Source organism: Anomaloglossus baeobatrachus, chromosome 5 (assembly GCF_048569485.1).
Source record: "Anomaloglossus baeobatrachus isolate aAnoBae1 chromosome 5, aAnoBae1.hap1, whole genome shotgun sequence".
Taxonomy (NCBI): Eukaryota; Metazoa; Chordata; class Amphibia; order Anura; family Aromobatidae; genus Anomaloglossus; species Anomaloglossus baeobatrachus.
In genome coordinates this window covers 272,868,850-272,887,992 of record NC_134357.1, presented here as the reverse complement: position 1 = coordinate 272,887,992, position 19,143 = coordinate 272,868,850, and the positions used below count along the sequence as shown (strand labels likewise).

General features: G+C 43.2%; 1 protein-coding gene across 1 annotated transcript; it reads left to right on the top strand.

Annotated features, from left to right (window-relative positions):
- The first annotated feature begins 3,034 nt into the window (after nt 1-3,034).
- On the top strand, nt 3,035-18,581 carry LOC142312742 (protein spinster homolog 1-like). The gene is made up of 14 exons (XM_075351729.1): nt 3,035-3,052; nt 3,125-3,323; nt 3,494-3,559; nt 3,831-3,967; nt 4,832-4,983; nt 6,123-6,192; nt 6,776-6,912; nt 7,004-7,156; nt 7,279-7,468; nt 7,680-7,745; nt 8,074-8,172; nt 10,806-10,977; nt 12,580-12,658; nt 18,267-18,581. Exons 1-13 carry the CDS (start codon nt 3,035-3,037, stop codon nt 12,615-12,617), a joined length of 1,497 nt encoding a protein of 498 aa, XP_075207844.1. The 3' UTR covers nt 12,618-12,658; nt 18,267-18,581.
- Nucleotides 18,582-19,143: the final 562 nt, after the last annotated feature.

The following is a 19,143-nucleotide window of genomic DNA, read 5'->3' as shown; positions in this document are numbered from 1 at the left end:
CAAAGATCTCAGATTTGGACTCATCAGACCAAAGCACAGATTTCCACTGGTCTAATGTCCATTCCTTGTGTTCTTTAGCCCAAACAAGTCTCTTCTGTTTGTTGCCTGTCCTTAGCAGTGGTTTCCTAGCAGCTATTTTTACCATGAAGCCCGCTGCACAAAGTCTCCACTTAACAGTTGTTCTAAAGATGAGAAGGTGTGTCCAAACTTTTGGTCTGTACTGTGTATAATCATTATTATTTTTAAATTAGGAACAGGAGATGATTAACATTTTTATATTTTATAATTTTTAATGTATTTTAAAAAGAGACTTTTTTTGTTGATTTCCATCTTACTTTTTTACTCTCCCCTAGGGGACTTGATCCTATGATTGATTGTTTGATTGCTTACACTATATACTGTCATTCTTATCATACTGTAGTTCCACAACACTCAGCATGCACTTCTAAAAAATATAGGACTACAAGTGTCAGCATGTCCGGTTATATGTGCTTCTCATCATTCTGTAGTACTACAACACTCAGCATAGACAGGGTGGGCCATTTATATGGATACACCAAAATAAAATGGGAATGGTTGGGGATATCAACTTCCTGTTAGTGGCTCATTAGTATATGGGAGGGGGGAAACTTTTCAAGATTGGTGGTGACCATGGCGGCCATTTTGAATCCAACTTTATTTTTTATTTTATTTATTTCTTCCAATCGGAAGAGGCTCATGTAACACATCAATCTTCTTGAGAATTTCACAAGAAAAACAATGGTGTGCTTGGTTTTAACGTAACGTTTTTCTTTCATTAGTGATTTACAATTTTATGACCACTTATAAAATGTGTTAAAAGTGCTGGCCATTGTGTTGGATTGTCCACGTAACCCTCTTCTCCCTCTCTTGACACACTGATAGCAACACCGCAGAAGAAATGCTAGCACAGGCTTCCAGTATCCGTTGTTTTAGATGCTGCACATCTTGTATCTTCACAGCATAGACAATTGCCTTCAGATGACCCCAAAGATAAAAAAAGTCTAAGGGGGTCAGATCGGGATGCCTTGGTGTCCAGTTGAATTAAATTGTAACAATTGTAAATAACTAATGAACTATGAAAATTAAGTTAAAACCAAGCACACCATTGTTTTTCTTGTGAAATTATCAATAAGTTTGATGTGTTACATGACCCTCTTCCCATTGAAAAAATAAAGTTGGATCCAAAATGACCGACTTCAAAATGGCCGCTATGGTCACCACTCATCTTGAAAAGTTTCCCCCTTCCCAAATACTATTGAGCCTCAAACAGGAAGTTGATATCACCAACCATTCCCATTTTATTTAAGTGTATCCATATGAATGGCCTTAACTGTACAGTCGCATGATCCATCGTCATGTTTTTCATTGTGCTGTGGTCTATAATAAAATTAATGTCCCCCCTTATGAAACCCATCCCATAGTAAAATCAAGATAGCCTCCATGGAGGCCCATGCATTATGGTGGGGAGGCGATGAGTGTCAGTGAACAACCATTTAATTGAAGCTGTTATTGACAGTGGCATCTATATAGATAAACATCAGTGATCGACGCTCTGGTTGCTGCTGTTGGGGCAGGTGATGGCACATACCCTCTATCATACCCTCTATCATCTAAATGGTTAAACAGTAGTGATCGGCGCTCTGGTTGCTGCTGTTGGGGCAGGTGATGGCACATACCCTCTATCATACCCTCTATCATCTAAATGGTTAAACAGTAGTGATCAGCGCTCTGGTTCCTGCTGTTGGGGCAGGTGATGGCACATACCCTCTATCATACCCTCTATCATCTAAATGGTTAAACAGTAGTGAATGGCGCTCTGGTTGCTGCTGTTGGGGCAGGTGATGGCACATACCCTCTATCATACCCTCTATCATCTAAATGGTTAAACAGTAGTGATCGGCGCTCTGGTTGCTGCTGTTGGGGCAGGTGATGGCACATACCCTCTATCATACTCTTTATCATCTAAATGGGTAAACAGTAGTGATTGGCGCTCTGGTTGCTGCTGTTGGGGCAGGTGATGGCACATACCCTCTATCATACGCTCTATCATCTAAATGGTTAAACAATAGTGATCGGCGCGCTGGTTGCTGCTGTTGGGGCAGGAGATGGCACATACCCTCTATCATACCCTCTATCATCTAAATGGTTAAACAGTAGTGAATGGCGCTCTGGTTGCTGCTGTTGGGGCAGGTGATGGCACATACCCTCTATCATACCCTCTATCATCTAAATGGTTAAACAGTAGTGATCGGCGCTCTGGTTGCTGCTGTTGGGGCAGGTGATGGCACATACCCTCTATCATACTCTTTATCATCTAAATGGGTAAACAGTAGTGATTGGCGCTCTGGTTGCTGCTGTTGGGGCAGGTGATGGCACATACCCTCTATCATACGCTCTATCATCTAAATGGTTAAACAATAGTGATCGGCGCGCTGGTTGCTGCTGTTGGGGCAGGAGATGGCACATACCCTCTATCATACCCTCTATCATCTAAATGGTTAAACAATAGTGATCGGCGCTCTGGTTGCTGCTGTTGGGACAGGTGATGGCACATACCCTCTATCATACCCTCTATCATCTAAATGGTTAAACAGTAGTGATCGGCGCTCTGGTTGCTGCTGTTGGGGCAGGTGATGGCACATACCCTCTATCATACCCTCTATCATCTAAATGGTTAAACAATAGTGATCGGCGCTCTGGTTGCTGCTGTTGGGACAGGTGATGGCACATACCCTCTATCATACCCTCTATCATTTAAATGGTTAAACAGTAGTGATCGGCGCTCTAGTTGCTGCTGTTGGGGCAGGTGATGGCACATACCCTCTATCATACCCTCTATCATCTAAATGGTTAAACAGTAGTGATCGGCGCTCTGGTTGCTGCTGTTGGGGCAGGTGATGGCACATACCCTGTATGGAGCGCCCTGACTGTGATGTATAGCTACACCAGGGTGTGTGGCGGGGTTGATACAGTACGGACAGAGGTAAAGTCATCTGATATTAAGACCTCTGAGATGACGGCTCACTATAAGGTTAGAGTTCTTTTCTGGATTGAGACCAATGCTATATTTTTACCATCTTGTGTTTTTCTCCATTGTTTGCAGGGCGCTGAGAACATGGCCCTTCTCGAGAATTCCACGCAAGGAACCTCACTTCCATCTCATGATGTGGAGAAAGGAGCAGATCCGCAAGAGCAGGACCTGCCCCCGCGGGCTGGAATTTCATCCACCCGTTCAATCATCAGTCTACTGATTCTAGCCTACATAAATCTAGTGACCATCATGGCTTCTTTTATTGGCGCAGGTAGGTAGCCGTACATCGTGTTATGTCAGGCGGCAAGGGTTATCTGGCCCATAGTTATACAGTAAAAAAGGAATAAATCTTCATTCCAAAGAGAAGGCTCATTAGTTTCTGTGACCTCTATTCCTTCTCTGATTACAATAACCTTCATTCTCTGCTCTTTCTTCTGCCAGCGATTCTGCCTAATATGCAAGCCTCCTTCAAGACGGACGACCACATTACTGGATTGATCAGCATAGGTAAAATTTCAATATACAATCCTCTTCTATAGGTCACTAGTGAGGACAACAATTACTCCAGACTGGAATCTCCTGACATCATAAGGTTCCACTTTGGTAGAGTTCACACGATGGCCGCCTGCAAGTCTTTATAGTTACCAATAATGCAAAAAGTGATGAGGACGAGAGAAGTTTTTAAGTGCAAAACTTTAAATAATCCTCAAATATAAAAAAAATGTAACAATAATTTCTATTGACTGCAACCTCTTGTTTCTTTCTTCCCTTTTTTTAGTATTCATGGGCAGCTACGTGCTGAGTGCCCTGGTCTATGGATATCTGGGTGACCGCTGCAACAGGATATGGATCATGTGTGTAGGGATGACCATCTGGTCCGTCGTAGAGTTCTACATTTCCTTCATTCCCGATGAGGTAAGCTGACTATAAACCCAATTGGTAGAAGCTTAAAGTCTTAAGTCTCATGCTGACGTCTGTGGATCGTGATCCTATCATGGACTGTGTGTCTCCAGAACCAAGCATGGCAGCCTCATAGAAATGTGCGAGGTTGTGTGGGGGTTTCCAAATGTTTTTGGGTGATTCATCAATTGCAACTTTTTAAAAAGCTGACTTTTTTTGTTGATTATATCCCAACCTCCCCCTCCGCTGTCATATTAATGATATTATGTATGTCTGAATTTTTTTTTATTAAATCTTGTGTCGTTTTAGAGCATTTTTGGGCTAAAAAATATAAAAAAAAAAGGTTAAAGACAAAAATAATGACTGATTTGCACAAACATTCATGAACTGTGCGCACAACTCTAAAGAATTTGGCCCACATAATTAAACGTGACAAAAAAACAAGCTTACCTAAAAAAATGCAAAGGGTGAATCTGATCGGGTTCTTTTAGCGCCCAATAATATGGCCGTCATAATGGGGCTTACAAGGGTAGACACGCGGCTCACTCATAATACAAACTAGGAAATCAGCTTTACGCCTCATGCAGACGTCTTTGGATCGCGGTCTGATCATCATCAGGCCGCGAGTCTGAGTGTTGCTATCACGCTGGGGTCTGCTGGCCCGCGGACTGTCCATGCATTATGGTCTGTGATCCACATACATCTGCATGAGCCCTAAAGCCTCACACTTTAGATCAGTATTTTTCATTGGTATTTGCAAAACAAAAGCCGGAGTGGGTCCAAAATTTGGGAAAGTTGGAAATCTTTCTTTAATGGAATTTCTTCAGGAATCTAAAAAAAAGTCTTAAATAGTCACAATTTTTTTTTGTGTTTTCTCAGAATTTTATACAATATCTAGTACTTAAAGCATTGTTAGGAGCTGCAGAGGCAAGCTTTTCTACACTTGCCCCCTCAATCATTGACAACCTCTTTGTGGAAGACAAGCGCAGCCGCATGCTGTCCATCTTTAACGTGGCAGTGCCTCTTGGCTGGTGAGTGAAGACCTATTTATATTATTTTAAGAAAGGAATCTGTCACAATTCATGTCTATCTCTGCTGTTGCAGAGTTGTCATTGATGCCTGTTCTGGCGGTCAATGTTTTCCGGAGCGTATCCGATGGGAGGAGTCTGTCCCTCTGTGCCTCGTTTCCGGGATCACGGCGCCTTATTAAAGTGTCATTTCCATCAGATTGGCGCCAGTTATAGTTCTATCAGCAGTGTGCTCACTGGTCCCTGTAAGTTTGCTTGATCCTGTCTGTCTACCTTGTCTGCCCTCCCTGACTCCCGACCTCCTTACTGTTTCCATCCTCCCTGACTCCTGGCCTCCTTACTGCGTCCACCCTCCCTGACTCCCGACCTCCTTACTGTTTCCATCCTCCCTGACTCCTGGCCTCCTTACTGCGTCCATCCTCCCTGACTCTCGGCCTCCTTACTGCGTCCATCGTCTCTGACTCTCAGCCTCCTTACTACGTCCATCCTCTCTGACTCCCCTCCTCCCTCTCCGGCCCCTTCTCTGTTGTTCCGGCTCTGTGTTCTCCCACTACTATCTGCTCTCCCGGTTCCCGACCTCGGCTTGATACTGACTCCGGTATAGTTCTCCGGTCCGTGACGATACCTTTTGGCTTCAAACCCGGCTCTCCCTTGACTCTGGCTTCACCTTCTCCTTGGTACTGCGTGATCTCCTGGCTCTGACTTCAGCTTGCACAACTTTCCCCGATGGAGCCACAGGTAGAGATAGTGACACCTAGTGGATTCATCACCACCCTGCGTATACCAGGAGTTCCGGCTCCCCCTACTGGTATATTACAGAATCATAGCTAAACCGTCATAAAGCAATTCAGACAAGGCGGATTTGCTATGGACTTATTTTTGGGTGGGATTCTGCTCTGCAGATGCATCAGGGAATATGCTTATTTCTCCTCCTTAATTCTCTGATGAAATCTGTGTTCAATGACAAGACAGGTTTGTGGCTCTATGGGGATCAGGGGACAGTTGCTGCTCATAGAAGTCTATGGAGGGGGCGGAGTTGGAAGGAGGAGCCAGAGAAACACACTCACATATTTAAATGTTTATCTAAACACACGTTTATATGTGTGCACAAATGATGACAACTTTATTTTTCCCTATTACAGTGGCCTTGGTTACATTATTGGATCTACAGTGACAAATGCACTCGGTGGTAACTGGCATTGGGCCTTACGGGTAAGTAATAGGTCTGAGGGATCTTGTGGAAAATCTGTAAATCTTAATTATAATTCCTATACGGAATTAAAGGAAATCTAGAAGGCTTTTGGTGTTTAATCAGTAGGGGCAGAGGACCTGATTCCAGTGATGTGTCTCTTACTGCTCCTTGTAGTTGTTTTTACCAGCAGGAGATTATGAGGAGGGGACTAGTTGTCTTGTGCCATGTAGTCCTCCTGTTCTGTCCCCATCACTGATTGGCAGCTTTCTGCCTATGTACAGTGTACACAAAGAAAGCTGCCAATCACTGATGTAGGTGGGGTTATGCAGAGCTCAACATTTAGAGATCTGCTAAATCTGCAGAAGAGAAAACAGGGATTTTATCAAAACTACAGCAAGCAGACCAGTTAGTGGCACATCGCTGGAATCGTGGTCTCTGTCCTCACATTATGCTGCTCTCAGATGTGCAGAGAAAGACCGTTTAGCGGATTCTCTTTAATGGATCCCCTTCCACAACAGTTTATTAAACCGGGCTGTGGTCATGTCCTTTTTGTGATGACACCAGTGTGTATGTAATGTCTAATGTTTCTCTTTGTCTACACAGATCCCCCCTGCTCTGAGCATTTTAGGAGTCCTGCTAATGATCATCTTAGTAAAGGAACCTTCCAGAGGAGCTGCCGATAACAGAAAATCCTTCAGCCTCAAAACATGGTTATCAGATATGAAGCAAATATCAAAGAAGTAAGTGTGTTGTGTGCATTGTTTGATGTCAGGGATCTACCCCGTGACTTCTGCGTTATTGACATGTTTTTTCCTTTTTCACTTTCTGCAGACGAAGTTTTATATTTTGCACACTTGGGACGACAACTGTACATTTTACAGTCGGTGCCATCGGCTTCTGGGCTCCTGAGTTCCTGCTGCGGGCCCGGAAAATCTTAGAAGAGACCGCACCGTGTCAGACCGCCGTCTGCAACTACCATGACAGGTACAAGTTTCACAGACTTTAACTTGACGATTACTGGAGGGAATTTAATTTCCCCCTACAACAATGTTCTTTTTATATTTGATTCTTCGTGCTCTTTTACTCATCTCTTTACTTCTTTGCAGTATGATTTTCGGCATCCTTACCGTCGTCGCTGGTATCATTGGAGTTGTAGCAGGGGTGGAGATAGCCAAAAGATTCAAGAAATACAACCCAAGGGCCGACCCGTTAGTTTGCGGGTTTGGCATGCTGGGCTCGGCCATTTTCTTGTTTGTGGCTATTTATTTGGCAAATATTAGCCTTGTGGCCACTTATGTAAGTACCTGATGATTACTTTGATCCCCTTACTGGGTCTGGGCTATAGGAGCGATGTATTGAGCTGTAGAAATCATAGACCATGGCGGGGGCGGTCTATGAATGAATGGAAACTGGGGGGATGAATGGATTAAAAAGTCAAAATATATAAATCATAGAAAAGTGCGCAAGAAACTAAAGTGTATATTATATTGTTCTTTACTCTCTGCAGGTTTTGATATTCATCGGAGATATACTACTTATGATGAATTTTTCCATTGCTGCTGATATTCGTCTGGTGAGTGGAGAAAACCGCTAAACTTATCATAGCTAAAATTACATTTATGTAGTCAGTCTGTACGTTCTGTTTCATCCATCTAATACCCCATAATCCTGACTGTATCCAAGTGTTTGTTCCCAACTAAAATCCAAAATAGACCTGATGCCATGTGATTAAAAACGTCTTTATTAAAGTCTCAGTACACAACGCGTTTCGGGGCCCCTTCCTCAGTCCAGGATGACTGCCCTGTATTTACATGTTATGTGTGTTCACTTTGTCCGCGTTGTCTTGTCTCGTTGGGTTCAGTGTCTTCCTTTTACTCACCCAGAATATTCTCTTCTTTCAGTATGTGGTGTCTCCCGTAAGACGAACAACGGCACAGGCCATGTCCATGATGATAACCCACTTGTTCGGGGATGCCATAAGCCCCCTTATCATCGGAGGGGTAAGTAGTTGTTACATATACTCATATCACTTTATGGCTACATTCACACATTTGTTCCTTTCTTACATCCTTGCAAAATGGACCATTTTTCTCTTGTGTCATCCGTGTTGCATCCATTTTTTCACATCTGTTTTTGAAAAAATTAAGAAGTAGTCTATATGAACGTTTATTTATCCATAGACTCTAAATAATGGAGCAAGGGATGGAAAACTCAAGTACAAAGTATGTCTTCCTTTCTCTGTCTGTTTTTAACAGATTCCTATAGACTTTATTTCAGAAATCAATAGTACACATGAAAATATAAAGAATTGGAAAATATATTTTCAGAGCAAAAATCTTCTTCCTCCTCCCGAACTGATCATCTATTCTCAAAATTCTCAATTCCTGGGTAAAATCTGTATTCAGTGAAGACAGATTCTCACATTACTGGGACAGGACATGACAGTTGGTGCTTATAACATTCTGTGGAGAAGGGGAGGAGCTAGAGGCAGAGCTCCTCCCATCTACATAAAATCTAATCGGCAGCAAGGACCATCTTCTATCCTAGTAATTTAAAATTCTGTTTTCACCAAATAAACATTTTATGTGTGATCTAAGAATTTTAGAAATGTATGGAGGAGAAAGAAACAGATTTATCTGACAAGATTTATTATAACGTTACTTATTTTTACGTGTACTATTGTTTATTTACATTTACCTTATAAGATGTATTATAAATTTGCTTATTTTTCTGTCTACTATTGTGTATGTGTATATATATATATATATATGTATATATATATATATATATATATATATATATATATAAAATCAGTATATTAATATGATGACGGTTACTCTTTAATGGCCGAGTCTGAGAATACGACACAATCTCAGTCTCACGGACCCGAGACACAGATGAGGATTTAAAACAGATATGTGTTTGTATCAAGAAAAAGTCGGACAACACACGGACTTCTATAGCAGATGTGACTGCAGCCATGCAATGAGGTCTGATTGATACAGTACTTTATGTACATCTGTAGTCTACATAGAGCACCCTAACAGTATATATGGATGTAGCCGATATTGAATGAGCTTGGGAGGCTCACTGTAGTCTTATCATAACTTAATTAAAGGGGTTATCCAGGACTATTTTTTTTTTTTACTATGGGCTTTAGCACTAACAGGCAGTTAGATCCTACCTGCCTATAGTGACTGGAGCCAAACTCTACCGGCACAGAGTGCTCTTACCCATGATTCAGTGGCTTCCGCTGATGTCACATCGATAGAGCAGCGTCTTCTCTTCCTCTCTGCTCTATCGACAATGTGTGACTGCTGATGTCATATTGATCGACAGCCGGCTCCACACTGCCTAACTGCGGGGAGCTGTCGGCATGAGGTTGGCAGTCACGCCCCATTAAAAGAGCCGCCCGGAAGAAAAAGAATGGCTCTGTTGACATGGAGCAGCAGAATCGCCGGCAGGACTGGTCAGTGCCTGCTCAGACCCGGCGCCGGGTAGAACAGCCAGGTAGTTACTTGTTAGTTTTTAGGCCCATAGTAAAAAAAACCCATAAAATAGTCCTGGACAACCACTTTAAGCAATTAGCTAATTTATTTTGCATTAGGGTGGTCATATTTAGCAATATGAAGGAATGCTACTAGGAACGTTGTGTCCTGCAAATGAATGTTTGTGGTGTAATGATCGTTTATTTGGTAAATACTATTACAGCAAACAATTCAGGACACAGTAGCAGTACCACACACATACAGTACCCAGAGAGACTATGTATGTGTTGAGGAGACCCATTGGATCAAATACTTAATTAACCTCTTGACAGGGGATTGTGGGAAGTATGTCAATTTGCTTTACATGAGTCAGGCTTTCAGATATAACTAACATGGCCACCGATGACATCATAGACCCTCCCATCAGCATGGATCCACCAGATGACAACATAGACTCTCCTACCAGCATCACTATGGATCCGTCCAATGACATCATAGACCCGCCTATGATGACGCCCACCAATCAGCTCATGGACTAATACATTGTTCAACCCACTGACCAATGGACACATCCAAGTATGCCCACTGTAGGGCTGAACATGCCCTTTTCCTAGTTTTTATAAGAGCATGTTTTTGGAATAAATCAGTCAGTTCTGGGCCAACCTCGATCGAGGAAAGATGAATATCCAACTGTGTGTGTCTGATGTCCTTTTTCAAGCATGCACTCAATCCAACATTAATTAGAATCAGGCAGTAGGCAATGAGTGAACCCTAGATAAGTGTTCACCCTAACATATGGAAGCTGTGCACAAGCAAACTATTCATCCCCTGTGTGCATGCGGCAGAACTCCAAAGACACGATGTCCTGGAGTCATGTCATAGAGTATGTGCTAGAGGAGGATGTCACATGAGTCCTGTCTCCAGACAATGTGTAGTACTGGAGCTGAGGACATTTGGACCAGTTCTCTTCATAGTTGGGAGGATGGAAGCTCGTCCGCCATGTGCAGTGACGCACCTGCTCTTTTTATGACCACCAGGTTTCCTTGATATCCATTGAATGCTATCAGGGTAAATATGTTTAGCCAATTATGGTTTGTTTTTTTTTCATTAACCATACATAACTATTTATTTTCTTTTATCTTCAGATATCCAACCTCACCAAAAGACTAGATCTGTACTCGACTCTTTGGAGTTTTCGCAGTCTGCAGTACGCCCTCATGGCTTGTTCCTTTGTGGTGATCCTCGGAGGAGGATTCTTTCTACTATCTTCCTTCTATATTGAAAAAGATCGTGAGAAGGCAGAGATGGTGGATGAAGGTACGTGCAGAAATAAGTTCATTATCCACCTGCATTAGCTTTATAATCAGTAAATGTAACACCCAGCATCTTTATAATATATCTATCTCCATAACCTATTGAGTTAACAGACAGAAGCGGTTAAACAGCAAAGCTGCTGTTAACTCATTATTATGACAAAGCTAGCTTTATCCTAAGTGTGATACTTCCCTCCTGATTATGGGGCTGTTAATATGACATCAATTGTATTTTGAAATAACAAACAAATGAAAAAAAGATGCTGTGTATTTTTGGTGGAATCTGCTTTAACCCTAGAACGCGCAAGCAATTCAATCTACCATAGAAAACAAAGGACCTAGCAGGCCTGCGAGGCCCAAGGTATGCGTTCTAGGGTTAAAGTGAACCTGTCACTTGCCATAAATATGCATTTTTTTACCCAGTATAAATGTCCTTTTCTCCTGAATCCAGTGTTTTCTTCTTTTGTCCTTGTATCTCCTCGTTTCTCTTGAATGTTCCTCCTTTCCTGTAAATGTATCTAATATTTTAGACAACTGGGCATTGTCATCAAGTTTTTCCTTAAAAAGAGAATTTAGAGGGTCACGCCCACTTGTCAAAATAAAAACAAAACTAGATTTATATAATGGGAAAAGGGGGCCATTTCTCAAGAATTGAGAATCACAAACAGCGAACATTGAGGAAAGCAACGGTATTTCCAACAGGTTAAAAAAAATGGCAAATGTCAGGGTCATCTTGATCAATTTGATTGAGATTTACAAATTTTACAAAACAAAAAAATTAAGAAGAAATGTAAATTAGGGAGGACAAAAGGAGGGAAGAATGGGGTAACAATGGGAAGTTACAGGGAAGAAAGTAAAGTCAAGTCTGGTCATTATTATTAGTAATAAAACAAGTTTTGTAATTTTGCATTTTTTACATACTATTTGTAAACATTAAATTTGGTACATATCTGGTATATTTTATTACTACATCTATTTTAGCTTTTAAGTTGTGGGTTTATGTTGTGTAAAAAAATCCCCACAAACTCTTAATTCATCTAACTAAATATCTTTTAGAAATATTTTACCTAATCGCAAAGTTGAACTGAGATTTTATATATATATATATATATATATATATATATATTGTGCATCAATATCCATTCAATTACTTTTGATATTGGTGTAGGTATGATTTGCTTCCATTGTGTTGCGATTACATGTTTAGTAGCAAAAAAGATATAACAAGAGAATTTTCATAATTTGGGTGGGATTTCTTCTAAACCTCATGAGAATAATGCTAATTGTAAGTGTAATATTTGGTTTAGAAATTCATAGGAGTAAGGTGAAAGTTTCTTTCCATAATTCCATTAATAATGGACAACTCCAAAGAATGTGTATAATTTCTCCCAGTATAACAGTCTCTGCAGTATAGAGGAGATTGGGAAGGAAATGCTCGGAGGAGTGTCATTGGAGTAAAGTATCACCTTAGCATAATTTTATAGTGTGTGTCACATAGTGATAGACTATGTTAGCTTTACTGCTTTAGTGTATATATATAGAGAATACTTCTGTATAATTTTTTATCAAAATATTTTTTTATCTTGTTTCTATTTCTTCTTTATAGATTGCGTCCTGGAGGACGTAATAGTTACATCTCCATAAATTAGATTTTTTTTACGGCTGAGCCTGACGGAAATGTAAAGGTAAGAAAAGATGGGAATGTTCAGACTATGTATTTTCACCAATATTAACTTAATTCTTGGCAAGGAGAATATATTTGTGAGAACCAAATCAATTCCAGACAGAGTTTTATATCAGAGTAGTGTGTGAACTCCCTTTAAGAGGTATTTGGTATTAAAACGCAACTCTGAAAACATGGGGGCTGGATATTAGTAGCATCATTTGGGGTAGTGCATTACAGTAAAATGGCGCAGCATGAGAAAAGTCTTGGAGACGGAGGTATGAGTAGAGTTGAGCGCTGTTCGAGGTTCGAGGTTCGCGTGATTTTTGGGGGGTGTTCTAGATCGAACTAGAACTCGAGCTTTTTGCTAAAAGCTCGACAGTTCGAGTTAAGTTCGAGAACAGTTCTATCACCAAAAGCAGGGCTTTTGACAGCTACAGTGTGCAGGAGCCATCGCTGGCAGCCTGCCAGAAGCTGGTAACCAAGATAAACATCGGGAATCCAAGCAAAGCGCTTTGGTTAGTAACCCAATATTTATCCTGGTTACGTGTGCAGGAAGCCGACAATTCCCAGCTGGGCTCCGCCCCCTCCTGCTCTCGGCATGTACACACACACACACACACTCACCTGTCCTCAGCCATGCAGTCCCCGGTACTGACGTCCTCAGCTCCAAATGACGCCGCTAGGCTCCACCCACTTTGCACTCCGCCGCCCGCACACATTACCCCGCTTAGCTCCACCCACTTCGCACTCTGCCTCCCGCACACATTACCCCGCTTAGCTTCACCCACCTTGCAGTCCGCACACATGGCCCCACTTAGCTCCACCCACCTTGCACTCTGCACACATTACCCCGCTTAGCTCCACCCACCTTGCACTCTGCACACATGGCCCCGCTTAGCTCCACCCACCTCACACTCCGCACACAGGGCCCCGCTAGGCTCCGCCCACCTCACACTCCACACACATTACCCCGCTTGGCTCCGCCCACCTCACACTCCGCACACATGGCCCTGCTAGGCTCCGCCCACCTCACACTCCGCACACATGGCCCCGATAGGCTCCGCCCACCCCACACTCCGCACACATTACCCCGCTAGGCTCCGCCCACCTCACACTCCGCACACATTACCCCGCTAGGCTCCGCCCACCTCACACTCCGCAAACATGGCCCCGCTAGGCTCTGCCCACCTCACACTCCGCACACATTACCCCGCTAGGCTCCGCCCACCTCACACTCCGCACACATGGCCCCACTAGGCTCCGCCCACCTCACACTCTGCACACATTACCCCGCTAGGCTCCGCCCACCTCACACTCCGCACACATTATTCCGCTAGGCTTCCCCCACCTTGCACGCCACACACATTACCCCGCTTAGTTCCACCCACCTCGCACTCCACACACATGGCCCCGCTTAGCTCCACCCACCTCGCACTACGCACACATGGCCCCGCTCGGCTTACCTGCGTTGACGATCTCCTGCCCTCCCGACCTCAGCGCTGTCACTGTCTTCTCTGCCCGCCGCTTGTCACACCTCCTCTTGCTGCGGAGCCGAGACTGTGACTAGCGGTGATGTCACGGGCTTCTGGGATACTTGGCAGTGAAGGCGGCGAACATAGAAGTCAGTGACAGTGCTGCTGTCAGCAGTGCAGGAGATCGTCACCGCAGGTAATGTACCTCGCTCCTGACAGCAGCACTCGTCATGCCCTGCAGTGAACTGGGCTGACCTATTGATGTTAGCTCAGGTCACTGCATTGCTCTCCCAGCCAATGGGGAACATTCTGTTCTTCATTGACTGGGACATTGACTATGGTATGGATCGTCATGGTAACCGCTTGGAATACAGCAGACCTGGATATGTTTTTCTTTCTCATAAATTGGTGAAAGAGGGAATGTATTGGGAAGTGTTTTTTCAAATAAAAATGTGTTTGTCGTCTATTTTTTTTTTTATTACTGACTGGGTTGGTGATGTCGGGTATCTGATAGACGCCTGACCTCACCAACCCCAGGGCTTGATGCCAGGTGATATTACACATCTGGTATTAACCCCGTATATTACCCCGTTTCCCACTGCACCAGGGCATGGGATGAGCTGGAGCGAAGCACCAGGATTGGTGCATCTAATGGATGCGCCACTTCTGGGGCGGCTGTGGCCTGCTATTTTTAGGCTGGGGAGAGTCCAATACCCATGGACCTCCCTAGTCTGAGAATATCAGACCCCAGCTGTCGGCTTTACCTTGGCTGGTGATCTAATTTTGGGGGGACCCCACGTGGTTTTTTTTAAATTATTTATTTAATTTAAAATAACAGCGTGGGGTGCCCTCAGTTTTGGATTACCAGCCAAGGTGAAGCTGCCAGCTGTGGTCTGCAGGCTGCAGTCGTCTGCTTTGCCCTAGCTGGCTATCAAAAATAGGGGGAACCCCACGTCATTTTTTTACAGGTTTTTTTTTTGGTAAATACAAGGCTAAGCACCCCTTAGTGCCACATGAAATGCACCAAAGTTTGCAAAATTACAAAATGCAGGAGAGTGGGACATTATCTGTCTTTCTGTCATTATAATGACAGAAAAGACTGATATGAAGTGTACAAGCACAGGAAAATCATCAGCGCGCTCTACGCTGTGACAAGCAGTAGAACATGGCACTGGAGTGAACATGTGACCGCCTCATGTAGGTTGAAGCTATGGGTCCTGGGTAAATTTATGTATTTTCCCTCCTTCAGTTTTTTGCGGTACGCAAAAAAAACGGATGCCACACGGATGACAAACGGATGACATACGGACCGTCTACGGAACAGAAACGGATGCCACACGGATGCACCCGTGAAAAAAACGGACCGTGTTTTTGCGGACCGCAAAAACGGATCGGTCGTGTGAGTGTAGTCTTATTCTGATCTGCCATTTATAAACAGCAGGCAGAAATAAGTGAATAGCGACCCCCAGAGTCAGAAAATCTCCGGGGTTTCAGGGGGTAGCTGAGACGCTGGAGATCATGATTCAGGCCGGTTTTTCCGGTCCCCGCTCACGTGATCACCAGTATACACCGTATACCGATGATCACGTTACAGTAAATGACAGCGCCGGTAAAAAATTATTTATCTCCCATCTGGCATGAACAAACATGTCAGATGGGAAATAAATCTCCTCCCTGGTCCCCTCCGGTCCCCCGGTGTCGCCAAAGTGCCCCCCCCCTGACCCCCTCCCGGAAATCCAAGATGGCCGCGCGCACAGCAGCGCGCCGGCCGCATTCACCCTACTCCTCTGATTTCTGTTCCATGGGCCATGACACATGCGACAGAAAACTCCTCCCCAGGCCCTGCCAGGTCACCCCCTATAACCCCACCGGTGTTCCCCGGTGTCCCACGGTACCTGTGCAGCGTTGATCCCCCGCGGCCCCCTGCTTCACAATAGACGCTGCCGCGTGCACAGAGCGGCTGTCAGCTCAGCTTCCTGTGTTCAGACAGTGAGTGGCGGTAACCATGCATCTGTAAGCTTCTGCAATACCCTGCTCATGAGGTAAGGAACATAGTTAATCAGGAGAGCTATACTACATTTCCAAATGGAGGTATTTGCTTTTATAGTTGCCCTGGTGAACGACTACCAAACATGACAGTCCGTTATATGCCACAAGAAAACATGTCTAAATAGCGAGCTCTGTTGTTTAGTATTCATTCAGCTGGATAACTGGACTTAAAGGAGTATTCCATCTCCAAGATCCTATCCCCAATATATAGTAGGTGGAATAGCAATAATATCAACAAATACCAATATTTGGAAATGTAGAATAGTTCTTCTGATTAGGCATGCCCTTACCTCATGAGTAGGACATTGCAGCTTTGGTAGCAACAGTTACGACATGGACTCTGCTGCTGTGGACCCGGGGAGAGTGGGTGCAGATTCATTGCACCCACACTCCTCACATGGGGGGTCTGCACTCCTAGAAAATCGGGGATACGTTCCCTGAGCGTGTCCCCCTATATTCTAGACGGTCCAGAGTCATCGTGGGACCCCCTTATTTTTTTTCCTTACAATAAATTGGTGAAAGAGGGAATGTTTTGGGGAGTGTTTTTTCAAATAAATTTTTTTTGTCTGTTTGTTTTGTTAGTCCTGACAGTTTGTGATGTCGGGTATCTGATAGATGCCATGACATCACAAACTGCTGGGCTTGATGTCAGGTGACCTTACAGCTAGTATCAACCCCATTTATTATCCCGTTTGCCACCGCACCAGGGCACGGGATGAGCTGGGGTGAAGCGCCAGGATTGGCGCATCTAGTGGATGCGCCACTTCTGGGGCGCCTGCGGCCTGCTATTTTTAGGCTGTGAAGGGCCAATAACTATGGACCTTCCCACCCTGAGAATACCATACCATAGCTGTCCGCTTTACCTTGGCTGGTGATCCAATTTGGGGGGGACCCTACTTTTTTTTGTAATTTTTAATATTTATAAAATAATTATAAAAAAAGAGCCTGGGGTGACCTCCACATTGGATCCCCAACCACGGTAAAGCTGCCAGCTGTGGTTTTCAGGCTACAGCCTTCTGCTTTTCCCTAGCTGGCTATCAAAAATGGGGGGACCCAACGTCATTTTTTTTAACTATTTTTTTAAATAAAAAAAATGAATGGGCTTCCCTGTATTTTTATTCCCAGCCAAGGTAACGCCAGGCAGATGTGGGTGGCAACCCATAGCTGTCTGCTTTATCTGCGCTGAGAATCAAAAATAACACGGAGCGCTATGTCATTTTTTTTAAAGATTTATTTTTACAGCACTGTGATGTCAGGCAATCAAAATACAGGGAAGCCCTTTTTGTTTTTATTTAAATAAATAATTAAAAAAAAAATATATATGGGCTGCCGCTGCATTTTTTGTATTGCTAGTTATTTCACAATAACGTTTGCTTTTAGATATAGTTTCTTTAGATAAGTTCATGAAGACTCTTATGTCTTGGTATGGACCTGGCAAAATCTTATTTCTCTTTAAGTTATTTGTAAGTCCTTAGTTTAAAAGAAATGCAAACAGAATATCACATTGCGAGGTTATTCCTTAGGTATAAATCTTGACCTCAGTAGCCTTATGTGCACAATCTATAGTAAGCTCCAAATCTCTCAGTTGAGGAATTGCACTTTTTATGAGATATTTTAGATTTGATTGCAGTCTATCATTTTGGATAACTCCTGGGATTCCTCTCATTTTTAAGTTATTTTGCAGATTAAGATCTTCTACATGGGCAATTTTTTACCTAAATGCTTTCATTTCGCCTTTAGGTGTTTGTTGGTCTTTTTAATTGGCGATACTTGAGTTTTAGAGGCCTTCAATTTTGTTCTCTGTGCTATCGCTTCTGTGACTGATGCTTTTTAAAGAGGATTGGATGACACTGATTTGATTACCCATATCTATTTTCATGGAGCTTTCAGTGTGAATATTAGTTCTCTAATGTAATTCTCAGAGTCTGGTTGATCTGTATTTCTTAGATATCCATGAAATGCTTAGTGCCAGACATTATGATACATTCTGAGTCTAGGAATCCACAAGATTATAAGACAGTAACTAATAGTACATTTCGTGACACGTAAATATGATATCCAGTTTCCATCTTCAGTCATAATCATTCATATTTATTATTTCTGCAGATCACTATTCCAAAGAGAGGTTTCATCGTGTTCCGTCAGTGAAGAAAGAATCCAACCGTATGTGATCACTATTCCACAAGTCGACAACACATCAGAAAAAAGACAGACTCCGGGCTCGGAGACTCTGTTCTTACTCATGCTTATGACATTTACTGGACTTTCTGCAGTCAGATGTACTCACAGAATGAGTGAGTTTCCTGCTGCATCAAGAGACAGATTCCGGGCTCGGTCTCTGTTCTCAACCAATGGATTTGACATTTACTGGACTTTCCGCAGTCAGATGTACTCACAGAATGAGTGAGTTTCCTGCTGCATCAGGAGGCAGATTCCGGGCTCGCTCTCTGTTCTCAACCAATGGATTTGACATTTACTGGACTTTCCGCAGTCAGATGTACTCACAGAATGAGTGAGTTTCCTGCTGCATCAGGAGGCAGATTCCGGGCTCGCTCTCTGTTCTCAACCAATGGATTTGACATTTACTGGACTTTCCGCAGTCAGATGTACTCACGGAATGAGTGAGTTTCCTGCTGCTGCTGCATTAAGAAACAGATTCCGGGCTCGGTTTCTGTTCTTAATAATTACCTTGACTTTCCGTGGTGAAACATGTTCAAGGATCAAGTGACTTCTATATTAAGTTACATCTACGTCATGAGGCCCCATCATGATCAGGGCCACATTGACAACTATTGGGCAACACGGTGCACGGAGTCTGTATGTTCTCCCCGTGTTTGCGTGGGTTTCCTCCGGGTACTCCGGTTTCCTCCCACACTTCAAAGACATACTGATAAAAAAAAATATTATAAATAACTTATTAACTATTATTCTGGCTTCTGATGAGAATTCTTACATTTGACATCTTGAATTAAGTTAATAGTAT